Source organism: Oryzias latipes, chromosome 17 (genome assembly GCF_053564925.1).
Source record: "Oryzias latipes strain Hd-rR chromosome 17, Olatipes_Hd-rR_3.1".
In the NCBI taxonomy this organism is placed as follows: Eukaryota; Metazoa; Chordata; class Actinopteri; order Beloniformes; family Adrianichthyidae; genus Oryzias; species Oryzias latipes.
This window is the reverse complement of record NC_136253.1, coordinates 18546689-18574556: the sequence shown is the minus strand read 5'-3', so window position 1 is coordinate 18574556 and position 27868 is coordinate 18546689. Positions and strand designations below refer to the sequence as shown.

The 27868-nt window shown below is 41.9% G+C and overlaps 1 protein-coding gene across 2 annotated transcripts; it reads left to right on the top strand.

Moving 5' to 3' along the window:
- The first annotated feature begins 40 nt into the window (after nt 1–40).
- tbl1xr1b (TBL1X/Y related 1b) lies at nt 41–27702 on the top strand. Of its 2 annotated transcripts, none has more exons than XM_023965075.2 (16): nt 41–275; nt 3508–3561; nt 8675–8778; nt 9607–9752; nt 9867–10077; nt 12389–12521; nt 13642–13783; nt 13868–13931; nt 14008–14105; nt 15018–15078; nt 16313–16434; nt 18859–18933; nt 19014–19141; nt 19779–19944; nt 20032–20133; nt 25658–27702. In XM_023965075.2, the coding sequence occupies exons 3-16, from the start codon at nt 8721–8723 to the stop codon at nt 25682–25684; spliced, it is 1533 nt and encodes a 510-aa protein (XP_023820843.1). In that variant the 5' UTR covers nt 41–275; nt 3508–3561; nt 8675–8720; the 3' UTR covers nt 25685–27702. The 2 variants fall into 2 exon arrangements, with proteins under 2 accessions (XP_023820843.1, XP_023820842.1); XM_023965074.2 differs by having other exon boundaries at nt 54–682.
- Nucleotides 27703–27868: the final 166 nt, after the last annotated feature.

The window sequence follows — 27868 nt, the reverse complement described above, 5'->3', positions numbered from 1 at the left end:
GGGGCATCATTAATCCTCGGCGAGTGGTGACCTTCCAAGCGAAAAGGAGGCGTAGTGGGGGATGGGCACTGTTATGACTGGTACTTGGCAGCGTGACAAACTTCTCGCGGCCTTATTTATTTATTTGTTTGCGTCTCGTCGATCCGTTTCCACGAGGGGGGGAAAGAATTGTCGCTCCGCTCTGTTGTGTAACCAAGAAGAATTTTTTTTAAACCAACGACAGAGGACCGCCTTTAGAGATTCTGCTGAACAACCTGTTTTGGGGAAAAAAATAGGTTAGTTGCCATTTTAGCGTTATAGTCTATTATAGTCGCCGAAAGCGAATCACTGTCTCTATGTGCATAGCCAAACGTGCTCTTTAGTCAAGAAGACATACAATATAGGTTCTACCTTCGAAGAAACGGGTTATTTTTGTCTGTAAATTAAGCTATAGCGAGTCGCGCTTTGAAATAACCGTAGTTACAGGCGGCTCGCTTTCGCATGCCAGGTCACCACTGTACCGTCTGAAGCCTTTGCTGGCTTCTTACCGCCGGGCTTTAGCTTTAATAAATTTCACCTTTACCATAGTTAATATATGTCCCAAAACTTCAATTAACGCTATCAATTAAAGCGATAATATGATCTGACTGGGGCACGAGAGACGTGGAAGATATCACCCATTGAGAGGTTTTTATCCACGCAGGTATGAGATTGTAACTACACTGTCATTAGCTTAGCATGCTAGGTTTAGCTAGGTAGCTTGCTGGAAAGTGTGAAGTGGTGAACGCTTGGCGAGTTTACGGCACAATTATAGAGATAAGATGAGTTAAAATTGGCGTAAAACACGAGTGTAAAACAAACAAACTAATGTAAACATAACTGCTGATAATGTGGTGCGTTTCGGTGACCTGCATCACGCCAACCAAACTGTAGTCAGTCTCGCCTGACTGGCGTGTGAGCTGACGGCTACGGCCACCGCCATGCCTGAGTAAATCATGAGAGCACGAATGGTGGCCGGCAAGCTAACGCTTTCGGTCTGTCACGAATGAGCCGTCCCGCCTTTTATTACTGGTGAACTTTCACATACTTAGCAAGAGACGCGGGGTTTTCGAAATGTAGTGCATGCTGATCATGAGCTCAGATTAACGTGGTTGATGACACCTGTGCCCATTTATTTTTTGTTTTATTTTTACAATACTCACAGGCGTTTTGCTCAATCTGCCATTATAAGTGCATTAAATATTTGTTAAGGATTCATAAATAGGATGCTTTGGGAAAATCAGCCCGGCCCACAATTGGGCCAATGAGTTTACTAAGAAAGTAGTTACTAGTTAGTTAGTTACAATGAAAGTACTTTGGCTTGAAACCCTGTTATCCACAGTTCTGTTGACATTTTTCATCTTTTTGTACTACAACCCAGATTGTTTCAGTTTGATTCCGATCAAATAATTCGGTCTGTAAATGTCAAATCACTGCCAAATATATCTTAAAAGAAAACCGAAAATAATTTATAGTTGATATAATCCCTCTAAATCGGAATCTTTTAAGGTCCTTTACGTCAAATTGAACTTAAAAATAAATCAGACTGAATTATTTTAATTATTTTTTTTTTTTTTTAGATTAGATAAAGATGAAAATACTTAATTGATCCAAGCTTGGGAAATTCGGTTGTTGCAGCGACCGCGTACAGGCCTAAAAATCAGGGAAGCAATCAGTCAGATAACAACTTTTAGAAAACAACATATAGTGAGTTTATCTATGGCAAAAGGATAAGTTACAAAGTCCAATGGAGTAATCGCAAGTAGGTAATCTATAGATTACATGAAATGATATTTGGTGTAATCGGCTGTATTTATCAAGCAATGGAGGCAATTGAAGAGCGGAACAACCCCCTTAGAAATAATTAAATAAAGGAACAGGAAAGAAACCTCCAGCAAAACCAGTTAGGTCTAGGAGGACAGGAAAGAGAAACACAAGTCCAGATTACATTTTCGGCCGTACTGTGCTGCGTTAAACACGGCTGCACTGCAATGAGGTTGCTTTGCTTTCGGTTTTAGTGACCTCTCTGAAGGTTGACACAGCCGAGTTGGCGGGGCGCCGTTTGTGAGGTTAAAACAGGACACTTGAACAGCCGCATGATGCTGCACAAACACAGGATGCTGCAACAATGCTCAGTAAATTCTGTTTAAACAAATGTTACTGACGGTTATTTATCAGACTTTCTAAGTAGGTTAAAAAATGATTTATTAATATCTGATTATCTTTACTTTGAACATCAACATGGCTTCACTAAATGGATTTTCCTTTGTCATTTTTGTTTGTTCAGTTTGTTCAGCATTCAAATCATCAAATCAAACTTTACCCATATAGCACTCTTCCTATAAAACATAACACAAAGTGCTTAACATAAAAAAAAGTAAATAATATAAAAACAAGCACGAAAATTAAAGACCTACACACAACCCCCCTGATGGGTATAGACAATGGGAAATAGACAGAAAGGGGCTGCACGGTGGCGCAGTGGTTAGCGCTCTTGCCTCACAGCAAGAAGGCCCCTGGTTCAAGTCCCAGCTGGGGGACATGAAAAATACATCAATGGGGGACCTTTCTGTGTGGAGTTTGCATGTTCTCCCCGTGCATGCGTGGGTTTTCTCCGGGATCTCCGGCTTCCTCCCACTGTCCAAAAACATGCTCCATAGGTTAATTGGCAACTCTAAATTGTCCATAGGTGTGAGTGTGAGAGTGCATGGGTGTGTGATTGTGGATGTTCTACCCTGCGACAGACTGGCGACCTGTCCAGGGCATCCCCTGCCTACGCCCAAGTAGCCGGGATAGGCTCCGGCAGCCCCGTGACCCCGAAAGGGACAAAGCGGTACAGAAAAAAAAAATGAATGAATGAAATAGGCAGAAATCATCACAGGCGAGACAGCACTCAGTTTTGTCCGTCTGCATTATTAATCAGATGTGTACCGCAGACATAAGTGTAAGTGTGTCTGCTGTCTGTGATGCCAAAATGAAGGTAACTTTTTTGTTCACAGCATGGCTAACACCTACATAGTTTGACCAACACGGGTCTCGTGGTCACATCCTTTCAAGGTTAGCCCAGGTGTAGGTTTGGGAGACCCATTCAGATAAAAATTGTGTTTTTAACACGTTCTTGTAGCATTTTTCTGATGATGGGTGACATATATTAAAAAAAAATAGCTTAAAATTGAATTTCTGAGAAGTTCTTTGACACGTGACCCTAAATAAACAAACACCATTAGTTTGGAAAGCCTAAGGACAGGAATAAGAGAAATTTACGTCCATGTGTGTTCATGCTCACCCTTAACCACTCTGACACGTGGAGCTGTTTTAGTTACAACTTCTTTGTAAATCTGCTGATTCGCATTGATTGCGTAACGCTTGAATAGTTATTGTATGTCCAAGAGGGTGTGCTATTAATGTGTCGTCTGCAACCTCTCCAGTGTGTGCGGAGACCCTTAGGTGGTGTGCATTCATATCCTGATCTTTTCCTTGTCTTTTTAGGGCTTAAAGTCAGCAGAGCCATGACGCGTCTCTGAGGACATCTTGATCACATGGGTAAGTATGCCACTGTCAGAACACAACCTATCTGCTGTGTTGAATGGTTTTGATAAGCCGCAGGCTTAAGTTCTTACTGCAAACATGTAATGCTACATTCACACTAGGCATGTGTGATGCGTTTAAGAACGCTCATTTATGAATGGGCATTCAGCCCGTGATGTTCACACCGGACCACTGCGGAGCGACAGAGTATGGCTTCTTTCTCTTTTTGGTAAACAGTGTTTTTACTGTTAACCAGCGCCTGTCCGCCACCTACAGTTGGGAGAGGTTTGGTGCAAAATATCAAAATGGTGCAAATCTTGTGAATCTTGCTCCAGGTTTTTTCTCTCACAGTTCCATTCTGATATTTGAAAGGCTTGGTGTCATAGAATTCTGGCCGGGCCAAAAAAACACAATTATTAATCTCACAGAAGTTGGCACTTGTGTGTTTTGAACAGGACACCGTCCATACATCACTACCAGATTCCAGTCTCTGATTGGTCAGTTTAGTTGTTTGATGTGTTCGAGCAGTCAAAAGCTCAGCTGGTTAAGCTGGTTAGCGTGCATTCAGTGAACGCCGGTTTGTACGTAGAGCCCTAAAATGAATTTGAAAACTTGTGTAGCCACGCGTGAACGTGAAGGTTGTAACGCAGAAGCCAGAAGCACAGGTTTACAGGTGCTTACAGACTTTTGTTTGAAAGTGGCCGCTTGAACGCTGGTGTGAATGCAGCTGAATTTCACATATCAGTCCAACTTTCTCTGACAAATTGCACCGCAAATAAAATTATTAATGTTTACAAAAACATTTTCACAAAGTTTGGACAGGAAAGACCATGTGAAGACAAATAAACCACAGAAGAATATTTAACTGGAAAGCTTACCAGAGGTTTAGACGACAAACAAACAATCCCTACATGACTCCTACATTCTGCAGCGTCTTTTTCCATCCTTTGAAAGGCAGGAATCACAAAACTGCAGTTAGAATCCGTCCGTCCTGCACAATTGTAAAGAACAGACTGCCATTTTTAGTGAATTGTGTCCTTTGAACTAAAGAAGGAGACATAAATATGTCATGTAGCTTATTCAAAGTTACATCAGTCTGTAAATCATTTCAGTAACGATAACATTTATGTTTATTCATTTTGATTCTTCAAATTACTATTACATTTTGTGATAATTAGGGGACATCAGACTGCAGTTTTATTATAATCTTTCGAATAAATGACTAAGTTTAAAGCACATTTTCATAAAAATAAACATTTATTAAGGTATTTTTTGTATTTTCTTATGTGAAAACTCTTAAACTTTTATTATTAACTAATAATTTCTTTGGCAAAATTTGGTGCCTTTTTGCTCGTTTTTTCGGATAAAACTTAATTAAATGTTTTGTATAATTTGTCAGTTCTGAAGGCACGCATGCAAAAGCTTACAATCGAACAATAAAATCTATGTTCCAAATTTTTGGGGTTAGAAACTGAGATGGCTGCAGTTCTGAGCTTTTGCCCCGGGTCCCACAGTCGGTCCCTGGAAAGCGGGGTCAGCAGGGGTGGGGGTGGGGGGTGGCTGCCCTGCAGAGGGAGAGCCGTCACGGGTGCCGTTGTTGCATGGGCTCCATGGGCTGATGACGTTTATCTCATTTTCAGGGAGACAATAATATCAAGTATTAACAGTAGTAACGGTTAAACAGCCGTAACCCAGGTGCAGCTCCCGCTGCAGGACTGAAGTGCACCGGTAGAGACTGAATGATCTGGTCAACCCAGACGCGGCGATGTGCTGCCGGCGCCTCTGAAGAGCTCTCCAAAACATTTAAACCCAAGATACCCGCTCAAAATCATCCATGTTTTCCATGATGTGGCAAAGAATGAGGTCCAGAAAAACGTTGGCGGTTACTCCGCAGCTGGGACGTCAAGGCGCCAAGAGCAGGCGTCAAGTAAATTTGATGTGCCTTAAAAGAGAGGCAGGGGACGCAGATTTGACACTCAAATTGCGTCTGGTGTGAATGCAGCTTTAGGTTACTGTAGCATCGTTCTGTTCTTGAGCACAAAACGCTGGACCTGTTTGTAGAGGCGGGAGTGAGTGGGAAACGTCTTATGACGTCAGTTGTGGGACAATACATTGTTGCTTATGACCCAAAACTTACTGGTAAAACACGAAGGCCAAAGATAGTCTGTGAGACCTTTCAGGCCGTAACAAAGAAACCCACTAACATGAAAGCAAAACAATTCCATTTAGAGTTGAAATTGAAGAGCTATTGGATGTAAGCAGACCAGGAACATAAAGGTACCTGCTTGATAAAAAGGAGTAAACGCTGCCACCTACTGTACCTACTCTACCGTAACTGGGTTTAGGCATGAATGGCAGACGGAGTATTTTATTTGCAGACAGAGATGATGAGCAACAAAGGCCTTAATAGATTTTTGGAACAGTTTGCTACAGTTTCCTCTTAAAATGAAGAGCAAAACAGTCAACATTTTACGAGAATAAAGTGGGACATTTATTTAATAGTTGTTCAAATATGAATTTAGAAGCATTTAAGAGAATAAAGTTGAAAATCTATAATTCAAATGTTTATAACTTTATGATTTAAAAAAAGCAAACAAATGACTAAAAAAGTCACACTTTTATTATCCAAAAAAAGAGGTAATTTGTGATTTAAAAAGTTGTAATCTTACATGGAAAAAGTCTTGCTTTTTTGAAAATATACTGTTTCATTAAACTTTTAACTTTTAACTAAGAAAATGGCACCATACTTGTTTAATGCAGACGAATCAGTGACATGTCACTGACGCCACACTGCCTAAGAATCTCACTGAATCTGCTGTATTTTCTGTGTAACTATACAACTTTATTAAATGAAATTACAACTTTAGCTTAGAGAAAAAGAGACATTTTGGGATGAGGCTTTTACATTGAAAGTGTAGTATTGCAAATCGTGCTGGTTGGGAAAGCTCCATACAGAATGTGCTAAAATATAAAACAGTGGAAGTAACAGAGAAAACTGGGGTTTATGTTAGACTGCTGTGCTTCTCCTGGTTGTTCTGATGTCTCTTGATGTTAAAAGAAGACGTTTTTTTCTTCTTATGGTTGATTCCTTACAGTCTTTCTCTGAATAACCTCCAAGTTGAAAGTTGGCGAGTCTTTCTAACTTCATAAAAACTTGCCGTGCAAAGACATGATTAGCTAGTCTAGTCCAGTGGACGACCAACCCGCTCAAGTCATCCAGTCATGAATGGAAATGAAACAAATTGCACTTGTGCGATTGTTGACTGTCTTATTAGTATTTTTGAGCTGTAGAGGTTAGATGGACTTTCTGACCACCCTGTCAGGACTTGCTGAAGGGCTTCTGCTGATTTCCAGCTTGTTTGGTTCCGTTAGGCTTGGACCTCTGCCTCTGGCGTGCTTGCTAGAGAGGTGTTGACTTCTGCTGCAGGTTGGCAGTATGCAAACAGCAGAGGTTCTGTCCTTTTGTCCAGATCCGCTGTTTATTTACACAGGCCCTTTTTAAACAATGGTTGGTTTTGCATGAACAAATATGGAGGACGGACACAATTACTGTTGGGATTATTTCCAGATGTAGGTTAATGAATGGAAACTGGCGCCCCGCCTGAAGCCAGGAGACTTCTGCAGCCACCAGAAGCAGAGAGCAACAACACACTGCTGTTTCTGTTCAATCTGTTATTATTTTACATATTTCCTGTCTAATTCCTGTCGATATTGAATATTGTAAATAGCTTCCCCCTCTATTCTTTATCGACTGTGTAGAAACGTGATGACAGGAGCTCTGTTGTAAATGGAATAAATAAAGTATTCATTCTGATTCTGTCTAATCAGGTCATTTTTGGCTTTGCCTACATTTTATCTTCAAATGGTGGAGCTGATGGGCTTTTTGGTTTTGTAGCTAACCAATTGTTTAGTAAATAATAATGTGTGTGAGAGTTGAACATCCTTCCACTCCCCAGAATCTGTACTTTTTGTTTCTTTACATTAATAGATGTTTTGATGACATATATCAGGGGTGTCAAACTCATTTTCACCGAGGGCCACATCAGCATAGCGGCTGTCCTCAAAGGGCCAGATATAACTTATACATGTAACTAAATGTAATGAAAAATTAATGTAACTACTCCTTAATGTTAAGTAACTCATTATTTATTTATTATAACTTTTTAAAGTGCCAATTGCAGTTGCATAGAAAACATATGTTTGCTTGTTACTCTAACATAAATCCTTTTAAATTTGATTCTGTCAGGTTAGGTTATATGGACAGAGTTTAAGTCCTAATGTTGCCCAATCTGATATTTCAAGTCCAATTTCCCCTAGATATGAAAAAATACACACCAATTATTATTTTTTATTTTACGAAATTAAAAACTGTTATGCTCTTGTGAGCCACATAAAATGACATGGCAGGCCACATCTGGCCTTGAGTTTGACACATGTGACCAATATGAGGTCTAAAAATACATACCCGTATTTTCCGGACTATAAGTCGCCCTTTTTTCATAGTTTGGCAAGGGGTGCGACTTATACTCCGCAGCGACTTATATTAGAAATAAATTGAAATACATACATTGTTAACCCTCCTGTTATGTTCATTTGTGAGGAACAGAGATGATGTTCCTGGGTCAATTTGATGTATGAGGTATGTTAAGTGTTAAGAGTTTAAGTGACTCAGAGAATCAGCAAACCTTTTTTTACAGTAAGATCTTGAAGGCTAAAAACATAATATTCTATTGATGATCTATAATTTCATAGATTCAGAAATGCAATAAAAATGACTACATTCTACAAATACAGGATGAAAACAGAGTATTAGTTGGACAATGATGCTTCATGAAAGGAATAAATAAATAAGTATAAGAAAGAATTACTGTGAAATTATGAGATAAACAGTCTGCTATGATTGTGTCATATGAGGTTGTGGAACTTACTAGTTCTTGGTCTCAGATTTTGTCAAATAAATTTCCGTCAAAATGCGACTTATAGTCCAGTGCGACTTATCTGTGTTTCTTTCGACTTTATAATGCATTTTTGGGCTGGTGCGACTTATACTCCGGAGCGACTTATAGTCCGGAAAATACGGTACATGGAGTATATTGAAACTCTTTATTTTTTCATTTGTCTTTTGCAGGCTCCTATCCAGTGCTGACCCCATGGTTTAATCACCAGGACTAAAAATGAGCATTAGCAGCGATGAGGTCAACTTCCTGGTTTACCGATACCTGCAAGAGTCAGGTACACTGTGGCTGTGTCATGCCATACATGGGATTATGCTGGTTTACAGTTTTCTATCATAAATGTTGCCCCGTGATCATCTTTTGTTCTATTGTAAAAGGGTTCCCAGTGGTCTTTTTATTATGGTTCTGCCATATTTAGCCAAAATAAAAAAATCTGTGACATAGTTTCTACAGAGTAGCAGTAGTTTATTAGAAATTCAACACTGAGTTTTGGGCGGGACTGTTGAAGTGGAGCAAGCTCAATCCCACTCCCTTTAACGTTACTGAGAGCTCTTTGTTTACACTCTCTCCCGCTAGCTTACAGCCCTCTACCCAACATTAGCGGTGCAACAACAATGGTTCGTAATATTGGAGCTATGCAGCCGTACAGTTTTGAGTTCAGAGGAGGAGAACGAAGACGTACATGGATTTATTTGTCTACATCACAACGGAGCGGCGCAGGAAGCTTGTGGCCCGCCCAGCGTATTCTCTACATCACAAATAAGCTTTTTTTCAAATTACATTTATTTTTGTCTGTTCCTGATTCACAACAAAGAAATGAAAAAAAATACTTAAAACTGCAATTTTGGGCCTAATTGTCTTCATATATGTCCTACATCCTCAAAAAAATTCCCCAGAAACACCAGAAACACGATTTATTATTAGAGTGCCCAAGCTAATACATTTGCTACAAGTCAAAGATGATAAGTTGAATATTTTTACAGTAATTTTGTTGTGATGTGAAAAATACATCATGAGGGACTTAGTAGCTATAAATAGTATAATGGATGTTGTAGATGATCTTTTAGAAGAGTTTGCTAACTTCTTGTTGACTCTGCCGCTGCAGGCTTCTCTCACTCAGCCTTCACCTTTGGCATAGAGAGCCACATCAGCCAGTCCAACATCAATGGAGCGCTGGTGCCCCCTGCTGCCCTCATCTCCATCATTCAGAAGGGCCTGCAGTATGTGGAGGCTGAAGTCAGCATCAACGAGGTCAGTTTCCATCTTACGGTTGTGTGTGTGGAAGAATCGGGCTGTCACCTTTAGGTGTGCCTTCTCTACCACATGACGTCTTTCATCCGAGGATGTTGACTCTCTTCCGTGTAGGACGGGACCCTTTTTGATGGGCGGCCCATCGAGTCGCTGTCTCTCATCGATGCGGTGATGCCAGATGTCGTGCAGACGAGACAGCAGGCCTACAGAGACAAGCTGGCCCAGCAGCAAGCGGCCGCCGGCAGCAGCGCCGCAGCCCAAGGAAACGCCAAGAACGGAGAGGGGGCGGCAAACGGGGAGGAGAATGGCTCGCACGCTCTCGCCAGTAAGCAATTGGCTTTGTAAAAGCAAAGCTGCTGTGTGTTTAGGATGTAAAGCAGGACGCTGTTTTCCCTGGCGTCTTGTTTCATGTTCTTTACAAGTATAATCTAGATTTACATCTCCACCATGAGGCCAAGCTGTGGATGCAAAGCTAGTCTGAGAGAATTCAGTGTTCCAGTTGGAACCTGGATCTCTGAGATGAAACCCAACAGGAGCCACAAAAAACAACCTAAGATTCCAACTGCATATTTGGGTTCAGTAAAATTTGGTTTTCAGTCAAACTCCATTTGTGCTTTGACCATATCAGTCAAAAAAGGCGCCAAACCACAACTCAGTGAGAGCTGAGAGCGCCGCCATCCAAACCAAATGTACGTCCATTCATGTGTGTTACGACATCTATACAACTCCAAACAGTAGGGATGGGGAAAAGGCTCTGTGAAGCAGAAGAAAAACAACAACCTCGACAAAACAAACAACTGTGTCGAAAGCAAACAAGGTAGAAAGAAAAGGAGAGAAAATTTGACAGAAGAGTGTAAACTTTCTAAACTATATATAAAGATACACGTGCAGTAATGGCCTCATAAAAGTGTCCCAAAGCAGGACATAGTTGGAAGAGAGAGAACGGACTAACACCAAGTAATATGGATGCAGAAAATCCTGTCCGTGTTTCTAAAAATAATTGGGTTTTATTTTAGAACTAGGAGATTTCCTGATGACTAAATATGGAAAAAAACAATGTTTTAAATCATTTTATTTAAATATTTGCGTTTTGTTCTATTTATACAGCTTCAAAGTAAGAGAAACACAAAGTAAAAAATAATTAAAGGCCCACTCAAACTTCCAAGCGAGAGCTGGGAGATCCCACTGAATGATCCTGTCCAGCAGGGAGACTTCATCACTGGTGTGTCGGATCGCTGTGAGGGGAACACTGGAGTTAGAACCCATGTAACAGAAATAAACGCCAATACTAACCAACCGAATACTGAATGGATGGATATAAAGCACTAAAGGGGAATTAAAAAGAGAAATAAATAAAAAAACATTTAATACGTTTCAAAAACGTATAAATACATAATGTATAATAATGTAAATAGCAAATAGAATTTCTGCTAAAAGCCTGATTAAGAAGGTAGGTCTTGAGCCTTCCTTTAAAACCATGAACTGTCTGCAGCCCTGAGGCATTCTGGGACACTGTTCCACTGGCGAGGACCGTAATAACTAAATAAAGCCTTGCTGCAGGTTTTGGTTCTAAGTTTAGGACATACCAAGGGGTCTGAATCAGAGGACCTCAAGGTCTCATATTGGCAAATCATGTCAGGGAAACACCAGAGACTGTAAAAACAGTGATAAACAAATAAAAAGAACCTCAAAATCAATACTGAAAAGACGACTTCCTACCTTCAAATGAATGTGTTTACTTTATTAACTGCAACATATTTATCTCCTGTTGATGCTGCTGCAGATTTAAAAAAAAACAAACAATATTTTCTACACACAACTAATTGTTGTCAACCTGACCTCTATTTCAGCTTCTATGCAACACATTTAATCCATGTTTACTTGCACTTTCAGTTGATCTCTTAAGTCATAATTTGCTGCGGCGCAAAAATGTTTCAAGGTTTTTATGGTTCATGGATTTAGTGCAGTTGTTTTATTGCTTCCTCAAAGCGTGTCATTTCCTTTTGGTGTTTGTCTTGACTGAAATTCCCTCGTTGATCGGCCCTCTGTTTACTTAAACACTGTAAAAAACACAACAACAATATTTATCTGTTTAACCGGGGATCAACCATTAAAAAGACACGTCTGCAGGTCAGGTTTTAAGGGAATTCTGCCATATGAGGAGAGAATATATATGCATTCCTGCTTGTTACAAACTAGTCGAATGTGTAATCATCTGAATTTTGTCTTTTCTGTGTTGAGTTCTTCTCAAAAATCTGTTTTTCTTCTATACAACTTCACATTATTAAAAGAAAGTAGGTTAAGGTGTTCTGTGATTAAAAGAAAATCATATTTTCTGTCATTTCTGCTTTGAAAAAGCAAACTTTGATCAACATAGCTGTTTGTTAAACTAAAGGCAGTGGAAGCAGCTGTAGCTGTGTGATAGACAAAAATGGGTTCAAACCCAATTTATTTTTGAGAGGTTCATACATATGAGATGATGCGAGGGGTTGAAAGGTTGCAACTGGGGTATTTCAAGCATGAAGGGAGGTTTTAATGGAAAAACATGTCATTACAGGGAACAGAAAAGCAGTCAGGAGTTACTGAAGGTCAGAAAAGTTGAAACATTTTGTTGTGTCTCTCTCCCTGACGTGCAGATCACCACTCGGAGATGATGGAGGTGGACAGGGATGTGGAGATCCCACAAAACAAAGCCATGGTGTTGAGGGGCCACGAGTCGGAGGTCTTCATCTGTGCCTGGAACCCCGTGAACGACCTGCTCGCCTCAGGGTCAGCATCTACTTTAGTGACGGCAGATCTCTGCCAAAGCTGCTGAATGGATTCAGTCCAGAAAAAGCAGATCACGGTTCAATTCCCAACTGGACTTGATTCAGTGTTTTTTTTATTTCCACATTTCTATTTTCTATTGCTTGGAGTTTTCATGCAGTCGAGTTTTCACTCCAACAAGTTCTTAACATAATGTTTATATATTGCAGACAAATTCCTTTACATTAACCCTTAAACACCATAGATGTGCCTGGCAACACCTGAATAACACACGCTCTTTGACCTACTGCAACTCTTCAGCTTATTATTTCATCTCAGGTTTGCACTAATATGCAACATAAAGTGTTGCATATTAGTGCAAACAGCTGCTTTTCTCTGAAATATTCAATTTTTAAGAACTAATATTTTAGTTTGGACTCACAGTTCAAAAAGCAGGCTAAGTGAAAATAGATCTATTGACTCCACAAATCTACTTTGCACAAACTTTTATGCATTGTATTATACTAAATGAGTACAATGAAACAGATTATTTTACATTAACAGTTTCTTACGACGGAGAATTAAAGACACCATCATAGAAAAAAAATATATATATATATATATATATATATATATATATATATATATATATATATATATATATATATATATGAGGAATGTAGTTGTAAAATTAAGAGTAAAAAAGTCCAAATTTTATGATAATAAAGTTGTAAATTTATTTAATAGTTGTTCAAATATGAATTCAGATGCATTTGAGAGAATAACTTTGTAAATTTATTATTCAAAAAGTCATAACTTTTGATTAAAAAACGCAAAAGTATGAATCCAAAAGTCATACTTTTATCTTTTCTTCTTGTCTTTGCAATTATGCAACTTTATTTTTATGAAATTACAACTTTAGTTTTGACAAAAGCACCACTATTTCCTTGCAAAATTACGACCTTTCAAATAATACATTAATGACTTTATTCTTGTTGAGTTTTTTCCCATAATTTTAAGACTTCCTACTCATATTTATTCATTTTCCTTCATGGCCCTAATGCTCCTGCAGTATCTAAAACAATAGAAGCTTTGTTGTCCTGAAGTCTCTCCACTTGCCGTTGGACGGCGTTGACTTCAACAGGTCTGGAGACTCAACAGCACGGATCTGGAACCTGAGCGAGAACAGCACCGGCGGGTCCACACAGCTGGTTCTGAGACACTGCATCCGAGAGGGGGGGCAGGACGTCCCCAGCAACAAAGATGTCACCTCACTGGACTGGAATGTGGGTGGATCCGTATCTCCCATCATTTTTCTCAGCTCCCTGTTTTGATAGTGAGCCATGGATTTAAACCTCTGTGTTTCCCAGAGTGAGGGAACGCTGCTGGCCACAGGCTCCTACGACGGCTTCGCCAGAATCTGGACGAAAGATGGTAGCACTCCACTCCTTCCTCTGCTCCTGTCTGACTTTGTTACCGTCTGTTCTCTTACGGAATGTTTTGTTTTCAGGTAACCTGGCCAGTACTTTGGGTCAGCACAAAGGCCCAATATTTGCTCTCAAGTGGAATAAAAAAGGAAACTTTATCCTGAGTGCAGGTGTTGACAAGGTAAGGTGGGGATTTCAGCCGTGCTTCTCATTTTGACAACCGCCTTCAGGTGGATGTCTGATGGTTTCCTCATTGAAGAATCAACTGACAGTTATGACTCACACGCACTTTTGGATTTCATTTAATGCTGTCATATTATTGTAACACTCAAATCATCTTTTGATCTGTTAAAGTTTTCCCCAGTGGTCTTTTGATTATGATTATAGCGTTTTTAGCCCATTTTTAGGACAGGGCCGCTGCAGAGCAGCAGAATTTTAGTAGAAATTTGCCGTTGTGTGTGGGGGGTGGGGGGCATTGGTGCAGAGAAAGCCCGCCCCCACTTCCTGCCACCCGTAACAGAGCTCTCTGTTTTCACACCCTCCCTCTAGCTTACAGCCCCCTCCAACCTAACATTACCAGTGCATTAAATATGGCGAGCAATGTTGGAGCCGTGGCGTTTTGAGCGTGATGCAGCTCAGACGTCATTTCTAGTCGTCTACAAGCGGATGCATCTGATTGGAGCAGAGCAGGGAGCTCATGCTCCGCCTAGCGTTTTTTCAAAACCACCAATCTGATCATTTTGTGTCTGCTTTTGATTCACTATGATTTGAATAGAGAAATACTTAGAAACACAAATTGAAGCTTAATTTTCTTCATTCGTGTCCTCCACTGGGAGTAAAATGCCTCAAGAACATGTGAAAAACAACACCAAAAACACCATTTTCATTAGTCTCTTTAAGGTCCTTTAAGATCAGAGACATTCTTTTGAAATACCATAACGTGCCAGCCCTGCCACCTATAGCTAAAGATGACAAGCCCCGTCGTCATCTTGTCTTCAAAAAGATCTCTGCTACTTTATACAGATTCTCAAATCCGTTTTCATCCAAGCTTTACTTCATGTTCCTAACAGAACAAACCTCTTGTCCCTTTTAGACAACAATCATCTGGGACGCTCACACTGGAGAAGCCAAGCAGCAGTTTCCTTTCCACTCGGGTGAGTGACAGCAGTCAGCCGCTTCCTTCCAGAAGACTTTTAAAGTGACAGTTAGTATTTATACAGATGTTGCCTTTGGCTGAGACGCCACTGAAGGGAAACAAAAGTCTGTGTTTGTCATCGAGTAGTTCCTTACCTCACGCCTGATACGTTTGATCTTCTACAGGCGTGTGGAAGAAATAAAAGCACACACCTGTCAGAACGGAGGTTTTACAGAAGGTCACACACAAGAGCCGGTTCATATGGTCTCCTAAAATTAGGTCAAGTGCCAGTTAGGCATTGTGGTCCTTCATTCCGTGAAAGGTGAGCCAATCCAAGGCACTTGATGGATTTATTCAGGGCTCTATCTGTCTGACAGCAGAGCATTCAGGTGTGAGTTACAGAAGCAAAGGAAAGATGTCAGCAGCCACCAAAAGAGACCTTTTACCCTTTCCCAAGTTAACCTTTCCTGGTGACCTCTCCCTGATTGACAGGCGGCAGCTGCTGCTGCTCAGAGAAGGAACGTTGTGGAAAGTTCTTCTCAGTACCAGACAGGGCAGTGCAGAGGAACCGCCAAAAGCTTAGAAAGTTCCAGCAGGCTTCAGTTTACATGTGAAGGCAATAAAATGGCTTCTTCTCAACTAACCACAGTTTCTGGATCATGCTGACTTTTGAGCCTAATACGGACACTTTACATCCACTGTCAAGCATGGTAGTGGAATTATCATGAATACCATATTTTGCTGCTGAATCACAAACTCTTTTGTGCTTTGGAGTGGAAACGCCACAGAAAAACAATCAGAACCACAAGAAATCTAGAAAACAAAGAATTAAATTGAAATTGAAGCTTTTTAGATCAACAAAGCAAAGTCTGAAGTTTTGTTTAGCATTAATGAACTGAAGCCCAAATAGATGCTGCCAAAGTAATAGTAAGGGACTCAAAGTATACCAAAGGTTTCTTTAACAGCCAAAGGAAATGAAGACACGATTGTGTTTTATTCTGTTTTTTCTGATTTGTTTCTCTTTTTTATCCTGACTGTAAAAAAGAACAATTTTTAGGAAGAGCTACTTGTTAGCTAAGTGTTTAAAACTCTGACTTGATCCGTAATTACATTTTCTGTGGGAGCTACCTACTTGTGATGGTGACAGTCTGTGTAGCCCCCCCCCCCCCCCCCCCCCCCCCCCCCCCCCCCCCCCCGCCCTGCCGCTGCAGCAGCAGCAGCAGCATCTCTGAGCTGTCCGGGTCTCTCAACAGCTCCTGCTCTGGACGTGGACTGGCAGAGCAACAACACATTCGCCTCCTGCAGCACCGACATGTGCATCCATGTGTGCAAGCTGGGTCAGGACAGACCTGTCAAGACCTTCCAGGGACACACGGTATGACAGCACTCACAACGCTCGCTCAGCAGGAAGTAGACAGAAGCGCTCCACTGCTCTGACGCCCAGCACCGCACTACAAGTGTTGGCACAGGATCACGCGTGTGTGCTTTTTCTCGATCTTCTTGATGCACTTTGATGAAAAATGAGACTAGGATCTCTTTGCTTTGACTTAAAAAGGTCTTGAAAATGATGTTATTGGGAGGAATATTGATCACTGGCTTAAAGGAAAATTAAACAGCCAGATGAGTCATTTGAATGAAGTTAAGATGCAACATCAAGTACTTGGAGTCAAAGGGCCCCTGGAGACTTTTCAGGGTTTTGTAGTTGGATCTTGACTCACTCCTTTGTTTGGGAAAACGTGACTAGTGCATACTAATATAGCTCTATTTTAGTTTGCTCGACAGCCCAAAGCATTTCCTAGTCACAGTCCCATTCACTGCTCTGCTGATTTACATGGCGCCGTCTTATAACCACCAGGAGCAACACGCCCAAGCACACTTTAACACTGGCAAAGCGAGAACCGAGCCAGCGGTTCTCCAACCAGAGAATCAGTGATTCTCCAGTCGACCGCTCTACCTTTGCACTTCGGCCATTAGAAGCACCTGCAATTAACGACTGCAGACAGTCAACATTTTCTGTCTCTACACTCAAAGTTATTAAAATAAATACTTGTGCTGTTGATTTGACACTTTCTTACCCTTTTTTTGTTGGATTTTCAGCTTAAAGGCCCGTCTCCGATCATCCTTTGATCTATTGTATAAGTGTTGCTAGTGGTCTTTTAATTACATGCTGTTTATTGCCAAAATCAAAAAGCCTGTCTCTGCAGAGCTACAGTAGTTCATTAGTTGTGGGCGGGCCGATTGTCCCAGATCAACCCCGCTCCACTTTCCCTCCCCGTTGCTGAGAGCTCTCTGTTTACACGCTCTCTCAGTAGCTTCCAGCCCCTCACAACCCTAACCGGTCCAATAGAAAGAGCGAGCCATATAGTAGCGGTCTAGCTGTGCAGTTTTGCGCCATATGCCAGCTCAAAACAAGGACGTCCATCACATGGATCTAGTCGTCTGCAGCTGGATGCATCAAAATAGCATTTTTTCCTGTTTTTTTTTTACAACGATTTGAATAAAGAAATACTCAGAAATGCAATTTTAATCTTAATTTTCTTTAAATGTCGGAAAAATGCTAGAAGAACACGTTAAAAACACCAAAAACCTCATTTTCATCTCTTTAATTGTTTTACTCAAGAATCCTATATTTCTGTTCATTTCTTTATACTAGTGGCTTAAAATGAAACACTTTTCAATCAGTAACCTATACCATATTTATTGCCAAATTGGCTGGAAAATGTGGGACGACCTTCATCTTCAGCCTGAGCTGTATCCAAAGGTTTTTCATGTTAATAATAAATAAATACCCAAATCATTTATACAAAAATGAAGATTCAAACAGACATTAGAATTTAAAATCCCGCTTTGTACAGCAGGATTTCTTTGTGTGAAAGAGCTTGTTTAGTGCAAAAACTGGATGTTTTAAAGCTTTTTATCCAAGCGGCTCCAGTTAGTTCTGTTGCTGGCATGTGCACAACAGGCAGTGGTACCAAGAACTCAGAACCAGAAAGAAAAGAGCGTCTACTTTTTGTAGGAACATTTCAGTAATGCATGTCACAATGTTGACATGTTTCTCCACGTTCATGTTTAGAACTCCTGAACAAAATGCAGTGTGACAGTAAGGGGGCAGGGAATCTCACAGACAGCCGTTTCGTTCCGTCTGGATGCAGAAATGCAGCAGTTCTGAGCTCTGTCCATATAGAAAAGTCCCAGAAGAGAATGTGAAGTTTCATATTCTATTAGCATTATCCTGGTGCTCTTCCTGTCTTCCTCAAAGGCCGTCTGGCTGGTGTTTGTGTGAACTGACAGGATTCAGAGGCGACAGCTCGGCTCCCTGAAGCGCATCAATACACAGTTCTGCTTCCTGACCACCTCACGCCTGCGGGGCGTGACCACTCCCATAAGTTCTATTCACAGCTCTGTCAGGAAGGCTTGGCGGGAGCCTTTAGGGCTGTGAATTACTGCGATCGCACCTCAGATTGATACAGTTCTGATCCGACTGGCCCAGCTATCCGGCAGCTTTTAGGCTGCAGCACATCAAAGACTAGTAGAGGGTGAAGCCGCCATATTTGCTCTGCAAGGCTTGTTTTTCAGCATTACAGTCGTTCATCTCTCCTTTATGTCATCTAATTAGCTTGACTAAACGTAACAGTTGTTGGTTTCAACTTAACTGATGGTCATCTTCATCATTGTTTATTTTTATTTAGCTGCTGTTTGGGTCAAAAAGTCGACACTGTCAACTCTAAAGCCCTGCTAGAGATTTTTTTAAACTGGATAAATTCTGTTGTTCATCCAACCGTTGCCTCCCTCTCTCTAGAATGAGGTCAACGCCATCAAGTGGGATCCCACCGGCAGCCTGCTGGCCTCCTGCTCCGACGACATGACCCTGAAGGTCAGTCCTCCCACACCGCGGTTCCGCCGAGCCGTTCCACCGAGCCGTTCCACTCATGTCTCCCTCCTGTCCGCCTGCAGATCTGGAGTATGAAGCAAGACTCGTGTGTTCATGACCTCCAGGCCCACAATAAAGAAATCTACACCATCAAGTGGAGCCCCACGGGCCCCGGGACCAACAACCCCAGTGCAAACCTGATGCTGGCCAGGTAAAGCCAGAGGAAAGGAGGCGCTTTCATCGTGGAACAGCAGCCCACATCTTTTTTGTTTTGTTTTTGTTTTTCTCACAGCGTACTTTGATGGCCACCTCCAAATGTCAAGTGGGGGCAGTAAAAATAAAAATGACAAATAAGAGATTTCTGAATAGATCAACAGCTGATGGCCCAAACACATGAAGCGCCAGGACAGAAAGTTCTGTCATATTTCTGTCTATCATTTTTGAAGTCGCCATGTCAATCATTTTCTGACCCTAAGGGTAAATGGAGACACCTGGAACTCTTGAATAAAATGTTGTTCATATTTTAGTCCAAAATGAAGGTGACATGAGAGCAAAGCACTGCAGAGAGAAATAGGAGCTCCGTCAAACATTTAGTCAATATCTTTGGAGTCCGGGGAGAAACGATTTTCACGAATCATTTCAAGCTACACATTTATCTTTAAATACGATTTTTTGGTTTTATTTTAAAGGATTGTAAATTTGAGGAAACAACAGGGTTTGCGTTGAATTACATGTTTTTTTTCTTTAAAAGGGTCGTTACACGAGTTTCCTGTCACATCCGGCCGACAGGAAGTGTTTCTTGACTGATGCCGCAGACCTGACTTTGGTTTTATGTTTCCTTTCCGCAGCGCGTCCTTCGATTCAACAGTGCGTTTGTGGGACGTGGAGCGGGGCGTGTGCATTCACACCCTCACCCGCCACCAGGAGCCGGTCTACAGCGTGGCCTTCAGTCCCGACGGCAAGCACCTCGCCAGCGGCTCCTTTGACAAGTGTGTCCACATCTGGAACACCCAGGTCTGCGTCGGACGGATTCACGGCGAAAAGAAGCGCTTCCTGTCTGGGCTGCTTCCAATTCTGCTGTTCCTTCTTTTTTGTCTTCAGACGGGGGCTTTAGTTCACAGCTACCGAGGGACAGGGGGGATCTTTGAGGTGTGCTGGAACGCCACGGGGGACAAAGTTGGAGCCAGCGCATCGGATGGATCGGTGAGTTTTCTCTCTGCAGCCTGTTGGAGTGTCCTGCTGGAAACACTGTTGACCTATGTCATTGGAAATGTTTGGATGTCTTCAAATTCCCTCACTACTCACTACTTAGTGCACTATATGTACAAAAATCTGGATGAAATGGTCATTTCCCACAATGCACTGAATTTGAATGGTTTGTCGTGTGGAAAAATGTATATGAATTTATTTATTATAAATCAATCAGCCAGTTTTCATCATCAGAACACAGTGGATTCATAAAACATCTTACTGATAAGGATATTAATTTGGAGAATGGGTGACGTAAAAGAAAGAGAGAAAGAAAAGTAGTGAACTTTTGTTTGAATTAGATTGAAATCCAGAGCATTGTGTAGTCGTTTAGGGGTTATGGAGCAGTGAGGGAATTCGGTCACACAGCCAGTTTTAAGACTTTTAAGACCAACTCCAATAAAAATCATGTTTTTTGTTCTTATGGCATTTTTCTGATGCTGGATGTTACGTCCCTCTTCTGGGAGGAGGGAGAAAATAGGTAACATAAAGAAAAAATTAATAACCGAGCGGGGTTCAAGTCTGCCACACAGCCGTTTATTCGGGCGACGCACATTAAAAACCAAGTAAACTAAAGGAAACTCACAAAAAAAACACCAAAGGTGGAATTAATGATAATGGTATTAATGATTAATGGTAGTTAAACTCTCAGGCTTTATAGCAAGAAAACTGTTACAGAAACGCCAAACACAAAATTATTCAAAATGCAAACAAAGACCACAAGAGTAAATGTAACAAAAGGACAAAACCAGAATCAAACTAAGAGGGAAACCAGAGGGTTTCGCAGGCTAAGGCCAGGCACACAGCAGGGGCAGGCTGGAGAAACAAATTCCTCTAAGGAATTCAGCTGCTACTGGAGCAAAGCTTTTAAAGCGTCCCTCCCAGCCAGGCGATTGGAAACAACCTCAATCAGCTCTGCAGGGGGGGCGGAGTCAGCATCTGTGCAGGAGCTGGAACTCAAACGTATGTACATAAACACGCACATGCAGACACGACCAGGGGTTGGAACAATGGAGGACATAAATGAAGAAAACTCTGCTAACATTGCATTGCTGAGTATTTCTTTAGTCAAATTGTTGTGAATCAGGAGCAGACGGACAGATGCCGTTTGAAAATGGTTGGATTTGTGGTGTAGAGAACGCGCTGGGAGAGCCGCAAGCTCCCTGCTCCATTCTGATGCAGCCACTGGTAGACGACTAGATCACTGGACGCCTCTCCTCGTCCAAACTAGCGTCTGGCTCAGAACTGTCCTGCTGGATGGCTCCACGATCACTCTCCATTTCTGTTGCATCGCTACTATTAGGTTGGGGGAGTGAGGGTCATTTTGGCTAAAAATGGCATAATCCTAGTTTAAAGACCTCTTTGAAAATAACCAAAAAGATGATCAGAGCGGGTCTTAAACGTGTGACAGCACAAGCTGAAATGACACAGAGTGCCACAAGATGGCGCCACAAGAACAGAAAACACAAACACTGCTGAACATACAGTAAGCCTATGTTTTCAGTTCAATCTTTTGCTTGTTCGTCCATTCAGATTTGAGGGATGAGGAATGCTGGCAGAAGGCTAATCACAAACAGGAACCAGTGTTTTCAGGCTCCGATTTTCTGTGATTTTCAATAATAGAAAGCATACTACAAGCGTCTTCAGCAATGGCAAAACAAATACAGGAAGAAAGAAAGGACAAAAAGAGGAAAGGTTTGCTCTTTTTTTTGCATCACTTCTTTTTCAGTTCATCTGCTTTTTACTGATACTTCAAAGTCATGCTGTCTGTCTGCGATGGGTTGATCCCTTTCAGAGAAACACACACATACGGAAGCTTCCTATGAGCTAGTTTGAATCTGAAGCGTCTGCTGGGCTGTGTAACATAAAATATGTAAATGAAGACGCACAAAGGGGCTCCAGGGCTCCAGACTAACTTTTTTCACGAGGAGCACTGTGGCCCCCAACTGAAAATTTTAGGGGCACAACCAGAAAATTTAGGGGCGCATACTGTAAATCAACATGCTAACCAGATCTACTAATTTCCACTGTATTATGAATAAATACTTTAAGAATAGATGCAGAAATTACAATGTGCTGTTTCAAATTCAGTGTCACATTTTATTCTGCACTTTTGAAGATGCAACAACGAGGTAAACTGACATCACCATCGCTGTCATGACAGTACAAATAGTAAACAAAATACCATACATTCAGAATAAAAAAAGTTTTGAGTAACAAAGTGATTACCGTAGTAACCTTTCGGTCATTTCACAGTTTCAAACAATACTTAAATGTATGTAAACATTAGGGGATGGAAATACATGTTGGCTACACCAAATAGGTGCAACCAAGATGCACAATAAGCGTGTTTGAGATCACCCAGGTGAACTCAACGCTGCGCAGATCATCTGGTGTGAGACGTATATTTTTGTTTTTGCTCCATCACCTGTCAATCAAAACAAAAATATCACGAGAAAGGGGCGGAAGCAAGACCCCAACTTGAGCGAACGCAGCTGGAAATTTAGTACTGAACTGACTGAAAGCTGCCGTACTGACTACAAAACAGTGCATTATGGGACATGTGTCCTGATGGGTTTTTGTAGTTCACTGATCAATTAAAATAATTTAAAATACCAACTGATTAAAAAAAGGCTACATCCAATACAAAACATTAAAATAATTATAAAAGATGTAATATCACAGATCATACTTAGGGGGAGAGGAATATTAAACTAAATTGAATGTTAAGGACAACTCCAACTTCCTGTTCTCCTTCAGTCTCGCTGCAGCTTCGCCTTTACCCCCCCCCCCCCCCCCCCCCCCCCCAGGGTGCTGGTTCATCTTAAACACGTCTGTCGTTGCATTTTCCACACGTTTTTAAATGTGTCTAAGAATAAATCTTGTTGTCGCTCACACGTGTTTAATGTTACAGCCCCGTTAGCTGTCACGCATGTACGTGTGGGACATTTATTCTCCTCAGCTGCCCCGACTCCCGCGGGACGGGAGCGGTGTGCTGCCGTAACAGCCGCGCATGAGAACCGTGGTTTGCTTCGCGAGTTTGAGACCCCTGCTGTACACTCTGGCACTGGGACACTAGCCGCAGGTCGGAAGAACGAATCAATAGTCCGCTTGCTCATAGCTCAGATGCACATATGAGGTTGTGATGATATTTGTCTCCGTTTCCTTCCCACGGATGTTTACGCGCACTCAATTGTCTCCAGGCCCCGCCCCCTCCACATATTTTAGCCACTTACAGTGGCTTTCCCTATTCTTCTCACACGCATTGGCCGCCTCAGGCATCACTCAATGACACGCGAGTGTGTGCTCGCGTGTGCTCTAGTCTCATGAGTATTCGCGCGAGTGTGTGTGTCTGTCTGCGCGTGTGTGCGCTCGCGTCTCATTGATTATTTCATTGCTCATTTCATAGATCATTGACGTGCCCCTTCCACGTTTAATGTATAAAAAATACGGAGGGTGGGGGAGGCAAATTTACTGGTAGCACATGTGCGACTGGATGTAAAATTCAGTGGCACACTCTCAAATTTTGGTCGCAAAATGCGACCAAATGGTCGCAGTCTGGAGCCCTGGGCTCTGTTTTTATTTATATCTAACTCCAAACAGGCACCATCCTCATAAATGCTTTTAAAACCACAATATGGAAGTTGTATTTGTTACTGAAACCTTTTTATCATTAAGACATGATAAAAAGGTTTTAGTAGCAACAATTACAGGAGATATCTGGAAAAAAATCAATCCTAGCTTTTTGAAAATAGTTTTTCTAAGAAATCGTCACAGTTAAAAAACACCTTTTTGACGCCAAAAAGTGTATCCTTTTCTGAGATTTTAAACAAACTAAACTGAACTAAAATGAGGTTTTTCTGAGACTCGCTTTTGCTTTAAAGTCATTGACTATTAGGGTTGGGCGATGTCCCTTAGATTGGCAGTTGACGATGTTTGCAGATGTTTCCCTATTGACTATTATATATAGAACTGGACCAATCGCGTGTGACGTCGCGCATAGAAAATGTCTTCCTTCCGGTTCCAACCAAATGAAGTCGCCATTTTTCTGCCATATGTCCGTCGCCATGTTGGAACCAGTCTACATTTCTATGGCAACCACTCTCTCCAATCAGGAGTGAGCACGTTAGAAGTTTCTAACTTCAATAACTTGCATTACAGCAAAAACATCATGAAAAAAGGGATAATAATAATATTAACCCTTGTGCTATCTTAGATGACCCCACCCTTACATTGACGTGTTCTCCCTACCATGACAAAGGTGGATAAAGGTGGAAAGATTTCATGTAATCCATGGACACCAGTGAAGATCACAAATCATTAAAGAAAAAAGGTTCAGAGCACTGTCTAGTGGGTCTAGATGACCCAACTCCCAATGTTAATGTGCCTAGGATAGAACAAGGGATGATGGATTGGAGTTTTCTGGACTTTTCCAGACGCTCAAAGTGCTTAAAATGTGTCCATTATTCAATCATTCCAGAGTTTCCCAAGGGACAGCGGCAGTTGACTGGGGGGAGTGGGGGGGGGGTCGATCCGCCGATCATTGGCCGACCTGCTCAACCACCTGAAGCACTGCCGCCCCAAATTATTAGCAAGAAGATGTTAATAAAAAGTATTAGAGCCAGAATGGTAATTCTGATGACTATGACTGAGTTATAGTAAATGTTTATTTATCATAAGTCTGTGGGGTTTTGGCTTTTTGGATCCAGCGGGTACTTCCTGTTTGGAATATGAGGTCAATAAGTCTAGTTTTCCTATAGAGTAGTGGATGTTGACGTCAGCCATCGTTATGGCTGCTTCTGTTGCATCAAAGGCTAAACCATGACAGGAAAGGAAGAAGCCGTCTGTTATTTCCAAACAGCTACAGAGTCTTGAGACTATTTCTGTCTTTTCTGCATTTGCTGTAGTCAGGTCAAAGGGCATGCTTCTCATAATACCGCGTGCACAGGAGTTACTTCCTCACTCAAACCACCCCTGTGAGGATCTGCCCTCTGGTTTAAAGCTCCGTTCCCTGCTTGCATGCAAATACGCATTATTTCTTTTCTTTGCTGAGGCTATTCAAATGCCCCATGCTCCAGTTAAAGCTCTGTATCTGTCCTTTTCACTCCCCAAACATGTGTTTCTTCCTGCCAAATCGTCTAGATGAACCAAAAGGACCCAAAAAGTGCACATCTAGATGCCGGTTTCACCAGGCAACAGTCCCACAACTCATGTTGCAGAGCATTTAGCCATCCAATACGAGGAACAGTTTCAGATTTCAGGATCAAATTCTTGGTCCTTTCTTTTTGTTGTCTGTCGAAATATTTGTGTGCATACAAACCAGTTTTTTCAACGCATTTAAATAGTTACAACTTAGTGGAGAGATTTTAAATAAAGACTGTTTTGCAGAAAGGAAAAGGTTCAGAGCAATAGTGTGGGACAATCGTGTCGTCAAATGGCTGCAACCGTCTTCTTTTTTTGTCGTCTTCCTGTTTTGTAGGTGTGCGTGCTAGACTTGAGGAAATGACGCTGGTGTGGGGGAGCCAGCCATGGACCGACTACGAATGTGTACATAGCCAAATGACTGTCTCTGCCTGTCTGCCACACTGCTGTAGTCCTCTCAGACGCCATGGTTCGCCGGAGCGCCCCCCGCCCGCCACCGCCCACCTCCATGCACTCATTGTCCGCTCAGCGTTTCTCCATTTCCAGCTGCCGCCCCACACACCTGCAGGAAGGGGAGCTCCGTCAAACCAAAACTTCAGGATTCTTCTAGCTTTGTCTCTGCTGTTGATGGGTGCACATTGCATATGTCAGCATTTGGTGTCCCGTGGACATTGTGCTGTTTATTTTTGGACTTCACCGCACCCTATAGCAGCCGTGTGGCATGCGTGGGGTGAGAGAGAAGAGCAGGGTGGATGAGAATATTCAAAGTGCTTCTCTGAGAGGTCTCTTTGTTCGCATGTCTGTGTTGTTACTCCTTTTTCTTTGGAATATGCAAATGTCCTGCTAGCAATTCTGTGAGCTTCAGGTGATCTGTGGCACAGCTAGCCAAGCCTGAGCTCTTCCTGCTTCTGTGGCGGCCTCCTCGTCCAGATGCTGCAGTCGCTGCAGATTATGCAGTCACTGTGGATCCTGCAGTCACTGCAGGATCTGCAGACACAGTAGATGCAGCATACGCTGCATCTACTGTGTCTGCAGATCCTGCAGTGACTGCAGATGCAGCATGCGCTACAGAGATGCCGCAGTTGCTGCTGTGGTCGACCCTTGTTTGTGTTTTAACACACACCAACTGTGGAGACTCTGAGAGCGGCGTGCTGGGAGTCCGTACGGCTGTTTTTGCCTCTTGGTTATAAAGCAGGATCACAGCAAAACACTCGAAAGAAGTAAACTGCAAAAGAGCAGAAGTTCACATGCAGGCGGCTTTGCTAGCAACTGTAATGATGCTTTAAATACAGGCTATAGTTCAAACCCAGAGCTGTGTTCAGTTTAGCCATCAGCCGATGTTTTGACAGTCGCCGGTTCGCCTAAATTGGATTAAAACTCCACGTCATTCATATTTACCGACAAGAATGCTAGCTGTTGCGTTTTGCTTTTGCTAAAGAGCTTCCGGCTAAAAACGTCAGCCGTTTGGCGTCTGCTTTACTGTCAGAATCTGGGAGCGTCGTACGGCCTGCAGTTTCTACGGCACATTTTCACAGAGCCTTGCAGTTTTGGTCCGGTTTTAGCAGGTTTCCGAATTTGAAAACTTGGCGCAGTAGCGCATCGACATGATCTCACACTTCGCTGGGATCGTCTGAGCAAGTCGTTCCAAAGCGCTCGGCTGCAGGCGCTTCAGCATCTCACCAACAGCATCAATCACTTAGACAATTATGGAAACTAGAGCAAAAGCCAAATATATAACCTTTGCAACCCTATTGTGATTTTTTTTTCTTTTCTTTTAATTGATCAAAACAGATGTGCAGCTTTCTGTCATTTTCCACAGTGATCCCTGGGATTTTCCTCACAGGAGGCGGTGTCCTGTCCAAACCGTCAGGTCAGATTAGCTAAACGTGTCTAGGTTGGAGGAGGAGGGGGGTCATTCCAGCATCGACATTTACGGTTTTTCCAGCAGATCAGTCCCGTACAGATGTTGCAGCTGCAAAACGGTGTTTTCTAATGTTGGTTTTTAAATGCTGAGCTTTTTACGCCACGTTTCGCTTTTCCGTTCCCCGACGTACTAACTTTTCTTCTATCTTTACTATGTTGGAGAGCCCTCAAAGGTTTTGTACGCGTCAAAACTTTTGTAATTTTGATTGATTTGTAGATACATACTATAAAACGAACAAAAAAAATGAAAAAAATAAATAAAAAAAGACGGGACAACTTTAATGGTTGGTGTATTATAACACAACATGTAAATACCAATCTTCAGATGTTTTTTTTGTCTCCCCCCTGGCCTACATTTGACTCAATTTGTCTCTCACTATGTGGACTGCAGCCTCCTGATCAGACTGTTGTAATATTACTCAGATCTCAAGGTCTAGAATAAAGTCTATTTTGATAATATCTGTGGTCTGTCCTCATTTCTTCTCGTTTTCTCTGTTGGCATTTTTAAAAACGACTCCCTGTACTGCTCTTGTCAAGATTCTAAAATAATTGCGACTTTATAACCCTTGTGCTATCTTAGATGACCCCACCCTCACATTGTCATGTTCTCCCTACCATGACAAAG

Coding starts and splice junctions, on each gene's coding strand:
- tbl1xr1b (XM_023965075.2), top strand. CDS start 8,721: ATGAGCATTAGCAGCGATGAGGTCAACTTCCTGGTTTACCGATACCTG. Junction 13,932..14,007: donor CAGAATCTGGACGAAAGATG/GTAGCACTCCAC, acceptor TTTTGTTTTCAG/GTAACCTGGCCAGTACTTTG. Junction 14,106..15,017: donor TGAGTGCAGGTGTTGACAAG/GTAAGGTGGGGA, acceptor TGTCCCTTTTAG/ACAACAATCATCTGGGACGC.